At 34.4% G+C, this 21,073-nt stretch overlaps 1 protein-coding gene across 2 annotated transcripts in view; it reads left to right on the top strand.

Moving 5' to 3' along the window:
- LOC111154370 (adaptor related protein complex 1 associated regulatory protein) overlaps nt 1-21,073 on the top strand; it is a 40,669-nt gene that overhangs the window by 11,149 nt on the left and 8,447 nt on the right. For both annotated transcript variants that reach the window (XM_022513922.1, XM_022513924.1), the window contains exons 2-5: nt 12,259-12,307; nt 13,833-13,859; nt 17,334-17,359; nt 20,464-20,560. In XM_022513922.1, the coding sequence (XP_022369630.1) occupies nt 12,259-12,307; nt 13,833-13,859; nt 17,334-17,359; nt 20,464-20,560 (199 nt within the window). The remainder of the gene's footprint in view (nt 1-12,258; nt 12,308-13,832; nt 13,860-17,333; nt 17,360-20,463; nt 20,561-21,073) is intronic.

Below are 21,073 nucleotides of genomic sequence, written 5' to 3'. Positions count from 1 at the left end.
ATTTTCCCTTATGGTCAGGAACAAGACAATACCACATAGTACTGGAAGTCGTAGCCACAGAAATCAGACAATAAAAAGAATTAAAAAGACTCCAAATTGGTAAGGAAGAAGTAAAACTTGCACTATTTGCAGAAGACATGATACTATATAAAAAAAATCTTAAAGACTTCACGAAAAAACTAAAACTGATAAATGAATTCAGTAAAGTCTTGGGATACAAAATCAATGTACAGAAATCTTGCATTTCTGTATACTAATGAAGCAGCAGAAAGATAAATTAAGAAAAACAGTCCCATTTACAATTGCACCAAAAATAATAAAGTATGAAAGACCTGTACTCTAAAAACTATAAAACACTGGTGAAAGAAATTCAAGAAGAACCAAAGAAATGGAAAGATATTCTATGCTCATGGATAAGAAGAACATATATCGTTAAAATGTCTATACTACCCAAAGCAATTTACACATTTAATACAATCACTATTAAAAGACCAACAGCTTTTTTCACAGAACTGGAACAAATAATCCTAAACTTTGTATGGAACCATAAAAAACCCTGAATAGCCAATGCAACCTTGAAAAGCAAAGCTGGGGGCATCACAATTCCAGACCTCACATTAAATTACAAAGCTGTAATCATCAAGACAGTATGGTACTGGCACAAAACAGACACATAGATCAGTGGAACAGAATAGAGACCCCCAGAAATGGACCTTCAACTCTGTGGTCAACTAATCATTGACAAAACAGGAAAGAATATCCAATGGAAAAAGGACAGTCTCGTCAACAAATGATGTTGGGAAAATTGGACAGCCACATATAGAAAAAAGAAAGCAAAAGTAAACTGAGACTGCAAAACTACAATGAGAGATTACCTCACACCTGTCAGAATGGCTAAAATCAACAACATAAGAAGCAACATGTTGGTGAGGATGTGGAGAAAAAGGAACCCTCATGCAGTGTTGGTGGGAATGCAAACTGGTGCAGCCACCAAGAAAAACAATGTGGAAGTTTCTTAAAAAGTTAAAAATAGAACTACCCTACAATCCAGCACTACTAGGTAACTACTCAAAAAAATATAAAAACACTAATTCAAAGAGATATACGTGCCCCTATGTTTATAGCAACATTATTTACTATAGCAAAGTCATGGAAACAGCCCGTGTCCATCTATAGATGAATGGATAAAGAAGATGTGGTGTATATATTTAGCCATGTAAAAGAATGTAATTTTTCTATTTGCAACAATATGTGTGGGATTATAGAGTATAATGCTAATTGAAATAAGGCAGTCTGAGAAAGGCAAATGCCGTAAGATTTCACTCATGTGGAATGTAAGAAACAAGCAAAGGGGGAAAAAAGACAAAGCAAGAAACAGACTCTTAACTATAGAGAACAAACATGGTTACCAAGAGGGGAGGTCGGTGGGGGTATGGGTGACCTAGGTGATGGGGAATTCATCCATAAGCCTTGGAGGTAAAGGGGAAGTTTATCCTAATGAGCACTTATCCTAATGGGCACTGGGCGATGTATGGAATTGTTGAATTACTATATTGTATACCTGAAATTAATATAACACTGTATGTTAACTGTACTGCCATTAAAAATAAAAAAAAAAAGGCAGTGACCTTTTTAAACCCATGTTTTCTGTCTTAAACATGTGTAACAAAGAGTTGTCTTTCCTTTCCAAGGCATAAAATGAATTTTCTGAACATCCATTCTTCCTAAATTTGCCCTCATTAATGAGGGACTTAATAAACAGTAAATATTATTACTTTATTTTAAAATCAGTTAAGCGTCTGCCTTTGGCTTAGGTCATGATTCCAAGGTCCTGGGATTGAGTCCTGCATCAGGTTCTCTGCTCAACAAGGAGCCTACTTCTCTCTGCCTGCTTCTCCCCCTGCTTGTGCACTCTTTCTATGACAAATAAATAAGTAAAATCTTTAAATTAAAAAAAACCACCTATGTTGACACTATCCCCACCTGGAAAATCTATTGATGGATCATCCCTTGAGATTTGAATTATTAAACCTTCATCGAAGTATTTGATAATAATTGAAAAATGATGTGTCTATCATCTTTATTGTAATAGTCTGAGAGACATCTGATTTGTAACCTTTCCAATCTTCTGTTCAGAAGAAAAAAAGTATTGGGAAACTTTTAATTTTTAATATACTTTGAAACAATTTACCACAGTTCTTCATTATTTATTTATAATGTTAAACAGAAGATGTAGGGAAAGACTTTCCTATTTTATTTTAACATATAGAAGTGTATGAAAAAAAGGAACAATGCCAATGTAGGATTTGTGAAAATTTTTCAGTTATCTTTTAGTTAAGTCACTTTGGTGTAAAAGAGTATCTGCTATGCAAAATAACATGTAGAAGCATAAAAAACTGCACTTTTGGTCTACCCTTTATGAGACTGATTTATTAATAAAAGATTGTCTTGATATCTGCTTTTGATAACATTGATAAAGATATATACAAGAATCTTCACTTGTGTAATACATTTACTTTTAAACTCTCCCAAATTCTTTTAAAAGATTTATTTATTAGAGAGAGAGAGAGAGAGCCCTCAGTGAGGAGGGGAGAGGGAGATGGACAGAGAATTTCAAACAGACTCCCTGCTGAGTGTGGAGCCTATCGCAGACCTTGATCTCACAGCCCTGAAGATCATGACCCGAGTTGAAATCAAGAGTCCGAAGCTTAAGCAACTGAGCCACCCATGTGTCCCACTCGTCTAAGTTTTTTATGTGCCACCATCATTCAGAGTATGTTAGCTTATCTTTTCTCCCTCTTTAATATCCTTTACATGTTTGTGTCCATTTTCACTTTTTTGGCAGTAGTAGAATGAATATACAGAAACTTGATTTAGAGACATAAGGGATATAAGTATTATGTACAAATGAATGTCCATGGATGACTTTTGGGAGTTCTAGACTGTTATGGGAGAAGAAAAATAACCTACTATTTTCTTTAAATCATTGTTTTTGGAGCTGCTTTTTTTCAGCAGCTTAGTTTTCACCATAATTATACACCTGAATATATATGATCTTAAATAGAACAGTGGATTGTTGCCCACATTATTTCAAACTTCCCCTTTACCTCCAAGGCTTATGGCTGAATTCATAAAAATTAAATGCACACATGTTGTGACTTTAATCATTTTCTTTACAGTTAAGCTTTACTTTTTGTGATACTGATGTATTCCTGGAGGACTCTTCCAGCTTCTCATATCACTTAGTTCTTTATTTTCACCCCTGGCATTTAAGTCTTTGTCACATTTTTTTTCCCTCTCACACCTTCATTCTTGACTCCTGCTTTCATACTATGTCCCTATTAAGATTCTGATCTCCTCTCCATCATACCATTTTTCCAGTCCATTCCCCATCCAGATGATTTTCATGTTCTAAATGTTTCTTTAATCTATCAATTTCTCTCACTGACTCCACTATAGTACCTAGACTCAAATTTAATTGCAAACATTATTCATGTATTCCCTTATTCTTTATGCATTTATCTCTACTCATTTCTCTAGGAGTCACATGGTTCCTGACACTTGGAGGAGCAACTTCTTATGTGGACCTAAGTTTACTCCCAGCTTGAAGGGAAAAGTGGTGTTTTTATTCCCCTGTAGTCATTCTGAATATAGTAAATATTGATTGATTAGTTCTTTGACTGAGGGTATTGATTTTACCTGGAGTATTTATTCAAAATTTCCACTTTCATACATGCAGTTCTGGTTCATTTCATTCATTTATGCTCCTGTGTAGTATGTCATTGTATAAATAGGCTATCATTAATTTATCCATTCTCTTGTTGATTATCTTGATTCTCTGTCTTGATTCTCTTGTAGATTATCTTGAGGTTTTTTTGCTATTACTACTTCAGTTAACATTCTTATAAATGACTCTTTGTATGTGTGTATGAGAGATTCTTTGGGTACCTATACCCAGGAATGGAATAGCTTTGTCATAGCTGACATATATCTTCAAACTTAATGGAAAATATCAAACTTTTCAAAGTAATTTTACCAGCTTATACTTTTACCAACAGTGGTTTACATTGTTCTACTTCCTAACACTTGGTGTTGTCAGATATTTTTCCCTATCTGTTAATGTGAATGCTGTCTAATATTTACACTAAAATTTTATTTTATTCCTATATTCTAGCAACAAATAATACATATTTTAAAAATTATTTTCCATGTTAGCAGTGAAAAATAAACTAGGAATAAGTTAATAGTAGATGTATAAAATCAAAATAGCATTTAAAAACAAAAAACAGGGGCACCTGGGTGGCTCAGTGGGTTAAAGCCTCTGCCTTTGGCTCAGGTCATGATCCCAGGGTTCTGGGATCGAGCCCCGCATTGGGCTCTCTGCTTGGCAGGGAGCGTGCTTCCTCTCCTCTCTCTCCCTGTCTCTCTGCCTAGTTGTGATCTCTGTCTGTCAAATAAATAAATAAAATATTTTTAAAAATAAATAAATAAATAGAAACAAAAAACAAATGGAGGATAGTGACATGTTTATGGGTAGAAAGATGAGAATTGAGTGCAATTCCAGCAGTTACACTGAACTTAACAAACTGATTCCAACAAATTTTATGAAAGAACAAAGAAACCAAAAATAGCCTGCAAATTTTGAGGAAGGCAACTTGCCTTATCAGTATGTTCTAATAATCAAAACCCTGTTGAATGGTCCAAGGCCAGATAAATAGATGAGTAAAACAGAATATAATACCCAGGCTCTGGAAATCAACCTGATGGGGAGCTCAGGAATCTTCATTTTTTAAGAAGGTGACTGTTACATGCCAAAGCATAAGAATGGCGGATTATTAAAACAAGCTGTTAGAACTAAATATGTATTATTAGAGGTATTTTCGTGTATTGTGTCTATTTCAGGGACTTACTTTTTTTCCCTTTCTTATTTCAGCTCTCAGAGGTGTACTTCAGTTTCCTGTCAGTAATAATAACTTAATAATTGATTTTTGTCCCAAGGTAGGAGTGGATGCCATTCCTAGATTTACCATTGCCATTTTCTCATGTTGTTTTCTCTGATACTTCCAACATTCACTCCTCCAAAAATCTCTGGTCTGTATGAGCTTGGGAGTTCTCTCTTGGAGTTTTGTTATTATAAATGAAACAAATTGAGATTCTTTGAGATTCAATAGCTTTAGTCAAGAGTTACAAATATGAAAGCAGATAATATGGTTTTTAGCTGCCTATTTTTATTTTTAAGCAGTTATATTTGCATAATGAAAAATCTTAAATTGTTCTGTACTGATTTACTTCAAATTTTTTAGCGACGTTTAGGGAACTTTGTACAACATGACCCATTTATATGCTAACAATAGGTCTACAAAGTAGGATGGCTATTCTTTATTTTTAGATTTTTAAGAAGTTAATGAAAGTATTAGACCAGATTTTCTTATAATTTTAAGTGTCAGCAGGTTTATTTACTCCTAATATTTAGTGAAGAACTTTTTATGAATAATAGAACAAATGCTTTATGAATGCTAAAAGCATATATTGTAAGCAGTGTTATGTATAAAATCAGCACACGTTTAGATTCTCAGCTGCACACAGTATTGGAACATGAACATCAGTGTTTTCAACCGAAGAACTATGATCAGTTGAACTTGGAGGAGGAATTGAGGAAGATCTAAAAGATGTTTGTGTTTGATCATGGATATATGTTGAAAAGAGCTTAGTTACTGGAGTTAAATCATTTTATTTTTGATGTTGTTGTTGTTTTGTTTTGGTTTGGTTTGGTTTTTTTGGTTTGGTACTAAGTCTTCAAAAATCCAGTATCTATTTGAAATATTCAGACTGAATTCTTAATTCAGACTAGCCATATTTCAGCTGCTCAATAGCCACACCTGGCTAATGGCTATCATATTGAACAGTTCAGATCCATAAGATTATAGTATCTCGTAGAATTATTGTGGAGAGGAAATGTATATAAAAATACATATAAAAACTAAGTTCATTTAAAAAAAAAACCCTGAGTTCATAATACATTATAATAGCCTGTTATAGGTACTGACTAAATGTAAATCGCTCTTTGATCTCCATTACAGTAATAGCTTGTTATACTTTGGTTTTTGTAACATTATGTATACCAGGAAGCTTCAAGTCAATAAAACATTTTTTTCAAATTGAAGAAAGCAAAGTGTTATTTCTCTAAACCAAGTAACAGTAATCAAGAGTCAGGCCTTTGGAATAGACATTGCTACTTTTTTTTTTTAAGATTTTATTTTTATTTATTTGAGAGAGAGAGAGAGTACAAGTAGGCAGAGCAGCAGGCAGGGGGAGAGGCAGAAGCAGGCTCTCCGCTGAGCAGGGAGCCCAATGTGGGACTCGATCCCAGGACCCTGGGATCATGACCTAAGCTAAAGGCAGCCACTTAACTGACTGAGCCACCCAGATTACTACTTTTAATCATTTTGTTTATCTTCTAACATTTAACTTTGATCAAAGGTTGTTGTAAATGTAGTTTAATTAGTTGATATCAAATCTGGTTTTAAACTGATCCAGTTTCTTTTTTATCTCATTTTCCTCTGTTCTTTTTTAATGGTGCCATTTATATACAACTAAAACTTCATTTTTGAAGAAAATATTCTCAAATAGGACCTATGTACTATAATGAAATATTACTGCATAGGACTTGGGAGACCTGGATAAAACAAGTCCTGTGATTTTTTCCTATGTCTAGCTTTGTTGTTTCATTAACACATAGCAATTTTGTTTGAACAATCACATTGGTGATTTCTCCTTGTCCCAGCCTCTTGCCCTCAGCTTTATTGGGTTAAATAGAGAAAACCAGAAGGCATATTTGGCTATTAAAAGTGTGAGATATAACTGTCCAGGAACTGCTTAGTACTTTTATGTTCAGATAAGGACATTCTTTCACTGTGAGTAAAGAATAATGGGATGGAAGCTCTTAGTGAGTACAGATTTAGGCAATTCAAATAACCTGTTACCTGGGAGCACAACCTACCACTGGAGCCAGGCAGATCAGTTCCTTGAACCAGGGACTCCTCTACATATAGGCTTTGGATTAACTCTGCTAACATTTGTTTCTCTGTTTCCTGTACTTCCATTTCCTCTACTTTACCATAGCTTCTTTTAGATGTTAACTACTTCTGTTTAAGTCTCAGAACCCAAGAGCTATTCTGTTTCTTTAAGGTAATTTAGCTTGTCAAGGTAGCAGGAGCATTAATGGTATATTGCTTTAACTTTTAACTTTTGTTTCTTGGTATTTCACTTTTGGGGAAATAACTCATTCTTCCTCTCTTTCCCAGGAATATGCTATACTTCTATATCTCCATAGTGATTGGAAGTAAAATTCTTAAAAATAATAGCCATGTGTATGTATTAGTAATAACATGAAGCAGACATATGGGAGAGGAAAAATTGCTGGCATTGCATCTTTGTTTATAGGAAACCTTCCTTGAGATAGGAAAAGAAAACAAAGATGAATTTCCTGGGTTTGAAGCCAAGAAGAAAAGAATGGTGTTCTTAAAGATTGGGAATTGAGAAGTAGCCCCAGTGTTAATTATAGAAAATACAAGGGCATTTTGGACTGATGTTTATCTTAATGTAAGAGACTTGGAATTTGAATAGCGAACTCTCATCTAGAGTTCTAGAGAACTCTAACTACGTGTGGATGTCAAGCTTAAGGCATCTAAAAACACCAGGCCTCTCCTTTCCTAGCTTTTTTCATCTCAGTAAATGGCAACTTCTCATTCTTCTGGTTGTTCGGGACAAAAACTTAGGAGATATCCTTGATTCTTCCTTTTTACATACATTCCTACAACTAATTCATTAGCAAATTCTGTCAGTCTTTTTTTCAGAACTGCTTTTTAGGACTTCAACTTGATGATCCATCCAAGCTACCATCATTTCTCTGTTGTGCTATTACAAAAGATTCCTAATTGGCCTCTTAAAACTTAGATCAGATCATCTGTTTAGGATCTTCCAGTGAAGTGCTTTAAGAATAAGTTCTTAAAGAATGGTAGATTTAGAAAGTCATGATTTTGTACCTTCTCATGAAATATTGGAGCTAAGCAGTGATTAGTAGTGGATGCTGAAACCATTTGGTGAAAGGTTGATGGGAAGCTTTATAATAGATGAATTAGGCTGACGATACCTGAACCTACGAATCATTCTCGGAGTCAGTAAAAGTAAGGCAGACAAAAATAAAATTCCTCATAATTTGGTTCAGTAGCAGGTACCACATACGAAGGGTTCTTGCCTTAAAAAACTGCCCTCAATTTAAATCAAATTGTCAGTACATAGGAAATACAGAGAATAGAGGAGGCAAACAACACCAAGAGGAAAAAAGTCAGCCAAACCTAAGAAGTAAGAAATTCTACAGGACAAATGACACAATTTCTCCAAGAAATTGGAGCATGAAAAAAGGTGATGGCACAGCAAGGAGGGCTGTTATAGACTTTAAAAGAGACTTAGACGGGGCCTAACAAGCAAATGCAGTAGGTAGACCTTGTTGGAAATCTGATTTGACCAAATCATTTATAAAAAGATAGGGAGGTTGAAATATAGACTGGCTATTAGGTGATGTTAAGAAATGATTTTTAATTTTGTTAGGTGGTAATATGGTTAGGTTGACAAAAATGTTCTTAACAAATAGAGGTAGTAACTGAGGTAAGGGTAAGATAACATACATGTCTGGGATTTGCTTTAAGATACTCTACCAAAACAAAAGAAGGGAGTTGTAGTAATAAGACTAGGAAAATGGTAATTTTTTAAGTAGGGTGATGGGTACGAGGAGGTTTATGATGCTTTCCTCTCTACTTTATTATATATTTCAAATTTTTCATAATAAAAGCTAAAAAAAAAAAAAAGGTGAATGCCAAAAACCAAAATATCTTTTGTGAATTCTCAGCTACTGAGAAGAAACTCCAAAACCCTCTCCATGGCCAACAAAGGCCCAAAGACCCTGGCTGTTTCCCAGACCCTCTCTCTTTCTCCTCTACTCCAGCCATTCAGGTCCCCCGCTCATTTAGAGTATGCCAAGCACAATTTTGCCTCAAAGCTTTTGTTTCTCTTTCTTCTGCTCAGAATTCTTTTCCTCCAGTTATCTAGCTAGCTGGCTTTGTCATAGCCTTAGGAGTCTTTGTTCCAGTTTTTCTTTAATAGAAAGACTCGCCCTGACCACCCTATGTAAAATAACCTCCCTCTCCTGGTCGCTATCTTTGCATACTCTGAGGTATTTATTTTTTCATAGCACTTCTCACCACCTGATCATTTATGTACTTACTGTTATTCATTCCCAAGAATGTTAGCTGCAAGGCGGCAGGTTCTTTGCCTGTTTTATTGACAGTCGTATTGCCAGCACTTTAGAGCTGTGCCAGCCACTTAGTTAGGTATTCAATAAATATTTATGAAATAAAAATGTAAACGCTTGAGGCCACATTTAATAAACAAGTACTCCCCACCCCTCACCCCTGTTGTTCTACTTACCTTTCACTTGTATTCTCATCTATACCTAGAAGTAGAGGAGGATTGCCAGGAGTCTCGCTCCTTATTCTAGAATAAAACTGTGAGGTAGAAAATACAAAATATCAGGGCAGTTTATTACAGGAAATACTGAGAAAGTTATATTCCAAATGTATTAGGATTTTAAGGATCCAATAATATGAAAAGATTTTAGTTTCAATTTCTTTCATTTACTGCTTAAGTAGTGGAGAGCTCTGTGAAATCTAAAATGCTACTTTCTTTCTTTCTTTTTTTTTTTTAAGATTTTATTTATCCATTTGACAGACAGAGATCACAAGCAGGCAGAGAGGCAGGCAGAGAGAGAGAGGAGGAAGCAGACTCCCTGCTGAGCAGAGAGCCCGATGTGGGGCTGGATTCCAGGATCCTGAGATCATGACCTGAGCTGAAGGCAGAGGCTTAACCCACTGAGCCACCCAGGCGCCCCTAAAATGCTACTTTCAAACAGCTGGCTTTCCAATTACTTTTAAAATGTGTATCACAATATTTCTCGACTTCCTTTCAGATAAATCCCAGGACAAAGCTCTTCTCATAAAAAATGTTGCCTCTGAGTTTGCCAAATTGAGTATTTACTTTAATCTATTAATCTAATCTTGGCATTTATGATACTAGTAGCCAATATATGCCCTTTGTGAATAATAAGGTCACAATCTAATCTATCTAAAAAAGGAAAGCTTAAATGTTATTTTCACGTATTTTGCTTTTCTGTTTACCTTCCATTTTCATTGTTTTGGTTTTAGTAGGTTTTTTCCTACTAATTTGCTCTTTTGCCATTCTATATTATATAGACTCATGTTTATTTATTAGTCGGGACTTTGGTTGTGAGATGGAAATCCAGATCAAACAATCTTGGGCAAAAGATAGAATTTCTTATAAGAATACTAGGTTTCTCAACTACTGCCAGATCATGGGCAGATTGGGGATGTAACTGATTATTAGGGATGACTTCAGCACTGTCAGAACATTCTTTTGATTGATTTCAGTCCTCTCTTTGCAGATTTTCAGAAGCTTAACTCCTAGCACCACCCTAGAGCTCTGAGGAAAATATTGTCTGTCTGCTCAGTTTCTGTATAACCCTGAATCAATAAAATGAAATCTGGGGGTTGGCTATGGTCTCGTTTGGTCAGATAATCAGAAAGTCAGTCATGCAAGAGCATGATCATCCTCACTATAGTTAGATGTTAATAAAAGGGACAGAAAAGTGAGATGTTTACCACAGCCAACACCTCGGAATTCTAAGTTTAGTCATGTATCTGTTTATAATTGGAATAGAACATAGTGCTCTGCCATCTAATATAGTGTAGTGCAGTAGTTACTTCCCTTGTTTTGGACAATGTACCACTCAGCTTTAGGTTTTGCTTCAGCAGTAAAGTCACACTGATGGTTTATACTGAGATACTTAGTATTACTGAATTTTATTTTATTATCCAGCTACATCACTCAGTAAATCTGGAGGGAAAAATTGACTAATCAGAGACAACTTCTTCATTCAGGAAAAAAAGTGGTAGTTATAGGGAGAGAGCATACAGTATTTTAAGCATGAATCCAAATGCTAGAACACAGTGCTATTTGAAAGCTCAACTCATTTCTGTTTTTGTCTCAGAAATAGGGAAAATAGAATAATGGGACAACTAAATGCTTAGAGAATTAAGGTTATTTTTTTAATACTGGATATGTTTTATAAATTATTAAATCTGGGAAATGACATTACCAAATCCTCTTGTTTTTATTAATGATCTCTTAATGGGCAATAAAACTGTTTTGCATTTGTTAGTAAATAAAGATTGTACTAAAAATGGGGCCTGTGATTTCATTGTTCTTTCTGTTCTTTATAATAATAAAAATTTAATCATGATAATATAACATTCTCTTTCACTAAACCTATATGCCCCTCCATACAAACATATACACATAATACTCACAAAGCATTCTGAACTGTCCTAATCCAGGATTCTTCTGATCTCTTAAGGGGGTACTTTCTGTCCAAGGATCCTGCCACATCAGGAACCCTCAGTGTGACTTTTGATCTCTGTGGGAGCATAGAAGTCCTTTCCTCCATTAATTTAAGCAGTATAACAGGAACCACATTTTAAGTTAAAGTCTTACAGTCTCCTGGCACTTCTAGTATTAAAGAAATTTGGGTGCTTCTGCCCTACAACCAACTTTCATACTATAATAGAGGACATATAGTTAATAGAGTGCATACATGTCTTTGGAGCAGCTATAACAAAGGTTCTCATTTGATTACATGTAAATTTCACTAATAGACATGGAAGAGAATGATTAAAATTTGTATGGGTCTGGAAAGAATAGAAAGCACCTAGCTTTATATAAACATGGAATCCCAGCATCTGGAGATAACCACTCTTAGCATATTGGCATATATATTTTCAGATTTTTATTGTTTTGCAAATGTTTAAGAAAATTGGAAACATACTCTTACACATTATTTAACACATTGGTATTTTAACATGATGCTTTCCTTGATACAGTAAAAATAATGAGATAAATTTTAAAACTTAATTATATTCTGTTCTGTGTAGTAAATACAACAAATTTATTATTACAGGTTTAGTAAATATTAAGATTAGTGGAAAAATATTGGTTGAATACTTCTAAACTCATAACTTAGTTTGAAACTCTCAAAAATGTTTTTACAGAAATGTTTTTATGCTACTATATTGGCTCAGTTTTGGGATTAATTGTAGTTTTGTAAAGTTTTTCTGTTTTTCTTCCCAGATCCAAGTATTTTAGAACATGCTCAAGAGGTGAGCACTTAACTATAGAGGTGAGTAGAGTCATGAATCTGATTGGATAAAAATACCTTCAGGAGGACAGGAGAGACATTTTTCTTTTCATTAAATTTAGTATGGACTTTTTATATTTCAGTATTATTGATGCTAGTGAAGAGGGAAGGAATTGGGGTGATGAAAGGAGGGGTGAATAGAGAAAAGTTTGTGGATTAAGGGTCTGACCTTCCAATAGAATTGCTGTTTCTACTTAAGAAGTGGTGTTTTTGTTTTTTTCTTTTTCACTCCACAAAATTCAGAGAGGGGGTACTCTTCTTGCAGTTATAATGGCTCAATAGGCAGTGATTCTAGAGATAGACGGTTGGCCTGCCCTAGTAGAGAGGTGTAGCAGGATCAAAGCAGAAAGCTAATTTTAAGCAACTTTACGATTCGAGTCACTGAGTTGCTTATTCTCTGTATGTAAAATATGATAATAGAATCTAGTCAGCTCCTGCTATGTATTACCTACTTCACCATATAGGTTATAAATGTCATCAACATAATTCTTGATACAGTTGCGTTGAACACGTGGCAGTCATCCCATTTTAGGGATGAGAATCAGAGGCTTAGTTAGGTGACAAAGAAGTTGGGCTTTGTTACACAGCCCCTTAAGTGGCAGAACCTAATTCTAGTCCCAATCTGCCTGCCTTCAAAGGTTGAACACTGTACTTTACTGCCTTCTATATTAAATAAAGAAGCATATAAATCAGAAACTGTTTTTTTTTTAAATCTCAAATAAAAAAAGTTCAAGATGATTTGAAAAATTTTTGTCATCTCTTTAAATTCTTGTCTTTCTAAACCTTTTGAATTCATTGTTTTCTTGATCTTTAAGTAATAAAACAATGTTAACAATAAAACTATTTTCTTTCAGTGGTTATTTAGCAAATTATTTATATTTAAAATATACATATATTTGTAACATAATTTAGTAGTAATGACTTTCATCCAATCATTTGACATACTCCTGTTTATCACATCATCATCTAATTGTTTACATTCCTTTATGCAGAAAGACACTGTATTTGGGAGTAGTGACTACCGTCTGGCAGATATTCAGTAAATAGTTAAATGAATGAGTTGATGAATAAATATAAACATTATAAGATAAATTCTTATTTGGGTATCTTTGAAGTCCCTGTTTCTTGAGTAAATTCTCCTTACGACATTTAATTTGTTCGGAGCTCAAATGGAAACTGGTAGTGTGGGTTTAAAAAACCCATATGAAATAATTCAGGTGAAAGTTTTAGTTTATAAATTTTAAAAAGTTTCTGATTGATGAAGAAAATTGCTGTAATTCTCCTTTTTTTCCACATAAAATCATAAATAATAGTATATGCTTATCTTGGCTATCTGACTGGATTATTGGATATATCAAATGAACTCATGTATAACGGGACACATGACTCAAATATCCTAAAAATATAAAGCTATATTATTTTCAAAGTGAAAAAAAGTGACAGTTTTTTCTGAGATATGTACCTTAGACAAACATCCCTTCTAACACTTACTTTCTTGTTCTTTCAGTTTGAGAATCTAGTAGAAAGTGATGAAGTAAGTATTTCCACAATAATACAAAACCCATATTTGTTCTCATGGGTCATCTCATTAATTCTAGCCATTATTTTTGAAATGTTTATTTTATTGTCTTTATTTTAGAATTTTTTTTTTAATTTTATTTTATTTTATTTGACAGATAGAGATCACAAGTAGGCAGAGAGGCAGGCAGAGAGAGAGAGAGGAGGAAGCAAGCTCCCTGCCGAGCAGAGAGCCCAATGCGGGGCTCGATCCCAGGACCCTGGGATCATGACCTGAGCCGAAGGCAGAGGCTTTAATCCACTGAGCCACCCAGGCGCCCCTTTATTTTAGAATTTTTATCTTTTGGTTTTTATTTTGTCTTTTTAGTCCTTTACTATGTCCTTTTACTAATTTATATTAGTATATAATTCATAATTTTCTTATATATAATGTATATAGTGCTGTATATATGATATGTATATAGTTTTTGTATTAATTTCATGTACTCTATATATGTAAGTGTGTGTATATAGACATACTTAAAATATGATTTTAATATTTTATATAGAAAGTATATATTATATAAATATATAAAATATATTTTAAAGCATGCTGTAGAACTCCAGCAACTTTAAAAAGAGCTATTTCTAACCTCTTGCCATTAGGTAAGTAAAATTCCTCAACAATCCAGGGTTCCATAGTTTTCATAGATTTCTTTAACCATATTTTTTCTTTAACCATAGTTTTCATAGATTTCTCAGGGTGGAATTTATACATGTCCATTCTACAATCACTTTCTGACTTTTTAGTCATTATCTTTTTTAACAGTTATTCTTTTTGTTGATTTCTTTGCATTTCATCTCATCTAAAACTGAAATATAAGATGCATTTCAAGTACAGATATATGAAAATAGGGAGAAAGTAAAGTGTAGAATTATGAAATGTAGTGTGTATTTCTGATGCCCTGGTTGTAGTTAGAAGATTTTTAGTCTATGAGCTAAGTTTCAACTTAACTAAACTAATTGTATGAATTTGTACAAGTTACTTAGCCCCCATTGGGCCTACTCTATACAACTCTAAAATGAGTTCTACTGGAAGAACACTGCAAGCTCTGACCTTTTATCACTTTTGTTTCCTAAAGAAAGAGGAAAACGTATCAAACAAATTTAAATTATTCTTTAGCCCAACATTTCCCACAGTGTGTATGGAAGAATACTTGTCTCAGAATGTAAATTAGCACATTAAAGCTTCTAAGAAGAACTATTAAAGAAACTGTTAAGGAAATTATTTAAACCTATTTAACTTAGCATTTCCCAAATTAATTTGGGTGTAAATCCTTTTTAAAAACAATAATACATGTTTATTATCATCTGGTAGAACACATTGGAAAACTTAGCCTTTTGTTTCCCAGTAAAATTTCTGCCAAATATTTTAATGTTTCCTAGAACCTAGTTTCTTTCCCATTTCAAAGGTTACTTTAATTCCATGTGTTTTTTAGAACTAGTATAAGCAAACACTTAATGTAGTATTTTTAAAGTTTCTAAACTTCAGAAGTGCTAAATGTAAGAGCTCTTTTAGTTTTTATTACGGTTCATCCCAGCATCACACTGCTTTTTAAAAGAATATGGTTCCATGGGGTGCCTGGGTGGCTGGGTTAAAGTCTCTGGCCTGGGTTAAAGTCTCTGCCTTCAGCTCAGGTCATGATCCCAGGGTCCTGGCTCTCTGCTCAATGGGGAGCCTGCTTTCTCCTCTCTCTCTGCCTGCCTCTCTGCCTACTTGTGGTCTGTGTCTGTCAAATAAATAAAATCTTTAACAAAAAACAAACAAACAGACAAAAGATTATGGTTCCATGTATTTTCCTAAGGTGTTTTTTGTTTGCTTTCATTTTTACTAACCAGTCTTTTCCTCTTTCGTGTCATATTTTGTGTTTGCTTTAACTGAACATCATCTTGTTTTATAGTGCTATTCCTTATCATTTGGAGTTTTATTCCTGCTGTTACTTGGCCATATATTTTAACTATCACATATGAATAGCTTAAGTGTGTAAGAAAGATACATAAATCCGAATCAGTCTTGGAAGTAGTTATGATTTACTTTGGAGGAAAAAAAAAAACTATAGATAATTTCATAACCATGTAAAAAAAAAAAAAAGAAAAACAATTGATTCTCATTATTTATGGTAATTATGTCCTATAAAGTTGCCATAAGTGCTAAGTTAGTGAATACCAACTGGAACATTACTCTCAGGGGGAATAGAGAGATTCCTGTAAGCTTTTAGTCATATTTTCATAAACCAATCAGTAAATAACCTTGTTTCATGTGTCTGTTTGACAACTTATTTTAATATATATTATTGATTCATTAACTTTGAACTCAAGGCCAGCAGCACTGTAAGTCATACCTGAAGTTTGTCTAACACACACATTTTCTCCCTAAGGCTTGATTCAGCCTCCTTGGGACAAGGAACATTAGACAGCACTTCAACACCACACAGGGGGATCATTTTAAATAGTGGAGTGACCAACAAAAAAGCACAAACATACAAAAAACATGGTCCTCAATAGTCTGTAAAGAGGACAGTATGAGAACTGAAACGAGAAGGCAGAGCATCACCATGTTCTACCTCCACTGGGAATATGCATTTTGGGCAACTCAAAGTTTTTGCTGTTTTGTGGAAGTCTATTCATGATCACAAAAGCACGGGGATTATTAATTTTGATGTTACATAGGTGAATTTGCAAATATGGAATTTATAAATAATGAGGATAACTGTAAATGATAAAGTCATAGAAGATATCTTGTCTAATACTATCCTGACCCCAGAAGTTCATTTGGTATAGAATATATATTAGTTAGAAAAAATTAAGAGAGGTGCTTCGGTGACTCAGTCGGTTAAGCGGCTGCCTTCGGCTCAGGTCATGATCCCAGGATTCTGGGATCGAGCCCTGCATCAGGCTCCCTGCTCAGTGGAGAGCCCGTTTCTCCCTCTGCCTGCTGCTCTGCCTACTTGTGCACTCACTCACTCTCTCTCTCTCTCTCTCTCTCTCTGTCAAATAAATAAATAAATAAATCTTTAAAAAAAAAACAATTAATTATTGGACATTTCTTAATTTTTTTTTCTTTAAAGATTTTATTTATTTGACAGAGAGATCACAAGTAGTCAGAGAGGCAGGTAGAGAGACAGGAGGAAGCAGGCTCCCTGCTGAGCAGAGAGCCCAATGCAGGGCTCGACCCTAGGACCCTGAGATCATGACCTGAGCCGAAGGCAGAGGCTTTAACCCACTGAACCACCCAGGAGCCCCCCGATTAATTGTTATATAATTTAACTATATATTAAATTTTGCTCTTGAGAAATAGTAAAATTTTAAAGCTTTTAAAGATAGTTTTAATAATAGAATTTATTTACTGTGATAAAAATAAACAGGAAATATTTTGATTAAGTAAAAATTTTGTTGACTTGCCTTATGTAACATTCAGCAAGTGAAATTTCTTTGTTTAATTTTTGCACAGGGGGAAAGCCCAGGAAGCAGTCATAGGTAAGGCTTTTTATATTTTAAACAATGTCTGTGTGAACCATAAGAAGCTAAGAATTGAGGCTCTGTCATTTGCTTGCTTTGAGGCATTGAATAGTTTACAATTCAGGACCTTAGTTTTCTCCTTCTATAAGTTTGAGGCAAATAATATCTCAAAGTATTATTTTGAACATTAAGGAATTTAATGTACATAAGTACCTAGTGCTCTCCTATTGAACCTAAGTCATGTATTTTTTAGTTTAAAAACTATTTAATATCAATAAATACATTTCCTTGAATTTTTAAAATATTAACCCTCTTTTCCTTCCTCATGACATTCTAAAAACTTGTTTTACTAATAGGTTAACTAGAACCTTGATATTCTAATTTATTTAAGCAACCTTTTTAGATTCTTTTGAAATTATATGAGCTACTTAAAAAGGACCATCTGTCTTTAACTGGAGAGTTCTTCATATCAAGAGAATATTTTCATACACTGTTTCATATTTTGAATGCATATTCTTTACCTTTTTTACTTTAGCATACATTTATTAGGCAATTATGTGGCACTGCGCTAGGCACTGGAATTAAAAAGTCAAACATGCTTCTCTACATTAGAAGAAAGAATATCCTGGTCTGGGAGGTAGTTCATGTAAATGACTAATTTCATCATAAGATGGAAAAAGAGATTAAATAGCAGTTATAAAATATGCAAGGAAAACCTAAAGGAGAGAACATTTCCCCAAAATGTGTGAGAAGAGGTGTGTCTAGGTAGACTTTTTTAAGGTGATGACACTTAGGTTGATCCTGGAAGTGTTAGCTCATGAGAACTGACCAGTGGAGGAGAGCATTTCAGACAGAAGAAATTGCAAGAACAAAGTGGGTTGAATGAAAAGAGGCACAAGAGAACTTTGTGGAGGGATGGATATGTTTTTATCTTGCTTTGTGTGGCAGTTACACAAGTGTATGCAATTGTCAAAACTTAATGAACTGAACGCTTAAAATTTTATTTGTTATACCTAAAAAAAAAAAAAAAAAAAAAAGCCGTAGGCAGAAAGGGCTAGAGGAACAGAAGTAGGGGACATTAGCTTATACTGGTGGTTAAAACCATAATTATCAAGTTAACCTAACCTGAGATTGAGAACAGGAGGAAGTGAGGTGCCTAGAGCATGGAGAGAGAGTAGCAGTCTGAGGATTGAATAAGCAAATACTATAAGAGGATTCTGAAGACAACCAAGACTAGGTAAGCAAAAAGAAGTATGAGAGTATAGAAAGCCAAGGGAAGTCATAGAGATGATGGGCCGACAGAAGGAATGGAGAGAATGGCCATCACTGTTGCATCAAACTGAAGTAAGAAGATGAAGACTTAAAAGTGTCTACTGGGGGGGGGGCGCCTGGGTGGCTTAGTGGATTAGGCCTCTGCTTTTGGCTTAGGTTGTGACCTCAGGGTCCTGGGATCAAGCCCCCTCTCGGGCTCTCTGCTAGCAGGGAGCCTGCTTCCCCCCCTCTCTCTGCTTACCTCTTTGCCTACTTCTGATCTCTGTCAAATAAATAAATAAATAAATCTTAAAAAAGAAAAAAAGTGTCTACTGTATTTGGCAACATAGAAGCCACCTTTGCTAGAGTTACTGGGGAAGAAAGCAAAGCTAGATTGCCATGAAGTAATGAGAGAATGGGAGGTAAGGACAGAGAAGGTAAGATAAGCATAGTAGTTAAGAGCAAGGAGCTAGACTACTTGAATTCAGATCTGAGATTTGTCACATATTATGTGACTTACTTGGACATAATCTTTCTTCATCTCATTTCCCTCATGTGTATTATCTCTATATCTACCTGATAGTGTTGGTGTGAGGATTAAAATTAGTTAATATGTGTAAAGTGCATGGGAGAGAACTTGACGCAATAAGTGCTAGATGCGCTAGCAGTATACATTCAGTTTCATGAGTTTTAGCAGAAATGGGAAGGAGAGAGGGTGTAGCTAAAGATAAATACAGTCAAATGAAGGTTTTCCTCTCTTTTCTCCTTTTTTCTTTCTTCCCACTTCCCTTCAAAAGGAAGAGAGGTGAAGACAGAAAAAAAAAAGAGTAGGTTAAGATGAAAGAGAGGGGCTAATTGTTAGAGCAATGTCCCAGAGAATTCCATGGAGTAGGGGAGGAAGGGTGGTATCAGTGGTGAATGAGTCAAGAGTTTAAGTGTAGCAGATGACCTTGAACAAGTTAAGCAATGCCACCTCTTCAGAGGATGGAGGGGGAAATAGAGAAGATCGACTTTAGCTAAGAGGAGGAGGAAAAAGAAGTTGAAGGAGTTGCTGGTTGGTGCTCCCCATGTCTCAGAGTGGGATGGAATTGACTTCTAAGAGAAAAGAGTTTGAATGAGGAACTTAGAGTACTTGAAGATTTTAAGTAGTTAGCTTAAGATGTGAGAAGGAGTTGACCATGTCTAAGAAAAGGGTTATTGCTAATGTTAGATTTTCTCTAGCAGCTCTCAGGAGAAAGGGCTAATTGTGGAATTGATCCAGGGTCAGAAAGTAAGCTGGGTGAATGAGGTATCATGATAGGATTGCAAGAAGGTGAGATGTTGGTAAGAAAGTACTTCAGATTTGCCATGGTGTCCACATTGGTTGTATGTGAAGTGTGGCGAGGTAATAAGGATAAGTAGACAGGGAGAAAAGGGAAGGATCAAGGCCCTGGAGTACCCAGAGCGACTGAGCAGGATAAACAGGAGGGTAGTGTGTATGTGAATTAAGAGTTCCAGAATGGTAAGAGGGCTATCAGAGCATAGTGTACTGAAGTTTATACTTTATGGTGAACATTTTGGGATATGGTCAGATGGCTGAAGCAGAGCCAAAGTGATAAATGTAGTCCGCATTTCTTAAAAGTGGTTATAGTACTGAAAAATACTCTGATGATATATCATCATGTTCAATGTATATACCAAATTATAGCAAATGTTAAAATGTATACCTTTTTACTCTTAACCATTAAAGTTATAGCATCATGTTGCTTTAATACTTTTTTGACAATACACTTTTAGTATTTTTCTGGTTGATCAGTGTTTTATTTGGACTTGTTCTCACCAAAAATGTTTTTTTCTTTTCTTTCTTTTTTCTCCCTCATTTTTTTCTGTAGGCCTCTTACTGAGGAAGAAATTGTCAACCTAAGAGAGAGGCATTATGATTCTATTGCTGAAAAACAGAAAGCTCTCGATATGAAAATTCAAAAAGAGGTAAATAGTATTTTTATGTTGCTTAAGTATATGTTATCATAAGACCTCTGTTTATGTTATGGAGAAAGTTTTCATTAATTAATATGGTCCTTATGAACAGTCACTGGATCTATATTTAGATATTATATAGATGAAGATTATTTAAAATTAAAAAAATTTTAGTCTATTATAGTTTGTTTTATTTCAGTTTAATTGATCAGAAATCATATGCTGCCAAAAATGAAGATAATATGTTCTTTTAAAAACTAATTCCTTAATTCACAAATAGAGACTCTGACGAGATACATGCATTTTTATGTTTAAAAACAACTTTTAAAAAGTCTGTTTAACAGTAAATATTTTTTAAGTCTTTGTTTGTCTTGACTTGTTTATTCTTAGTAAGTGAACCATAAACTATAATCATAAATGTTATACTTACTTTAATGTGTTTATAGGAATGGTCTGTAATTATAGTTTTGCTATTCACTAAATGGAATTAGTCATATTCTATTATAGATTTAAGAATAATCTTTT

This window comes from Enhydra lutris, unplaced genomic scaffold, assembly GCF_002288905.1.
Source record: "Enhydra lutris kenyoni isolate GAN:26980312 unplaced genomic scaffold, ASM228890v2 scaffoldscaffold3, whole genome shotgun sequence".
Classification (NCBI taxonomy): domain Eukaryota; kingdom Metazoa; phylum Chordata; class Mammalia; order Carnivora; family Mustelidae; genus Enhydra; species Enhydra lutris.
Note: the sequence above shows the minus strand (reverse complement) of the source record. Positions and strands in the feature narration are given on the sequence as shown.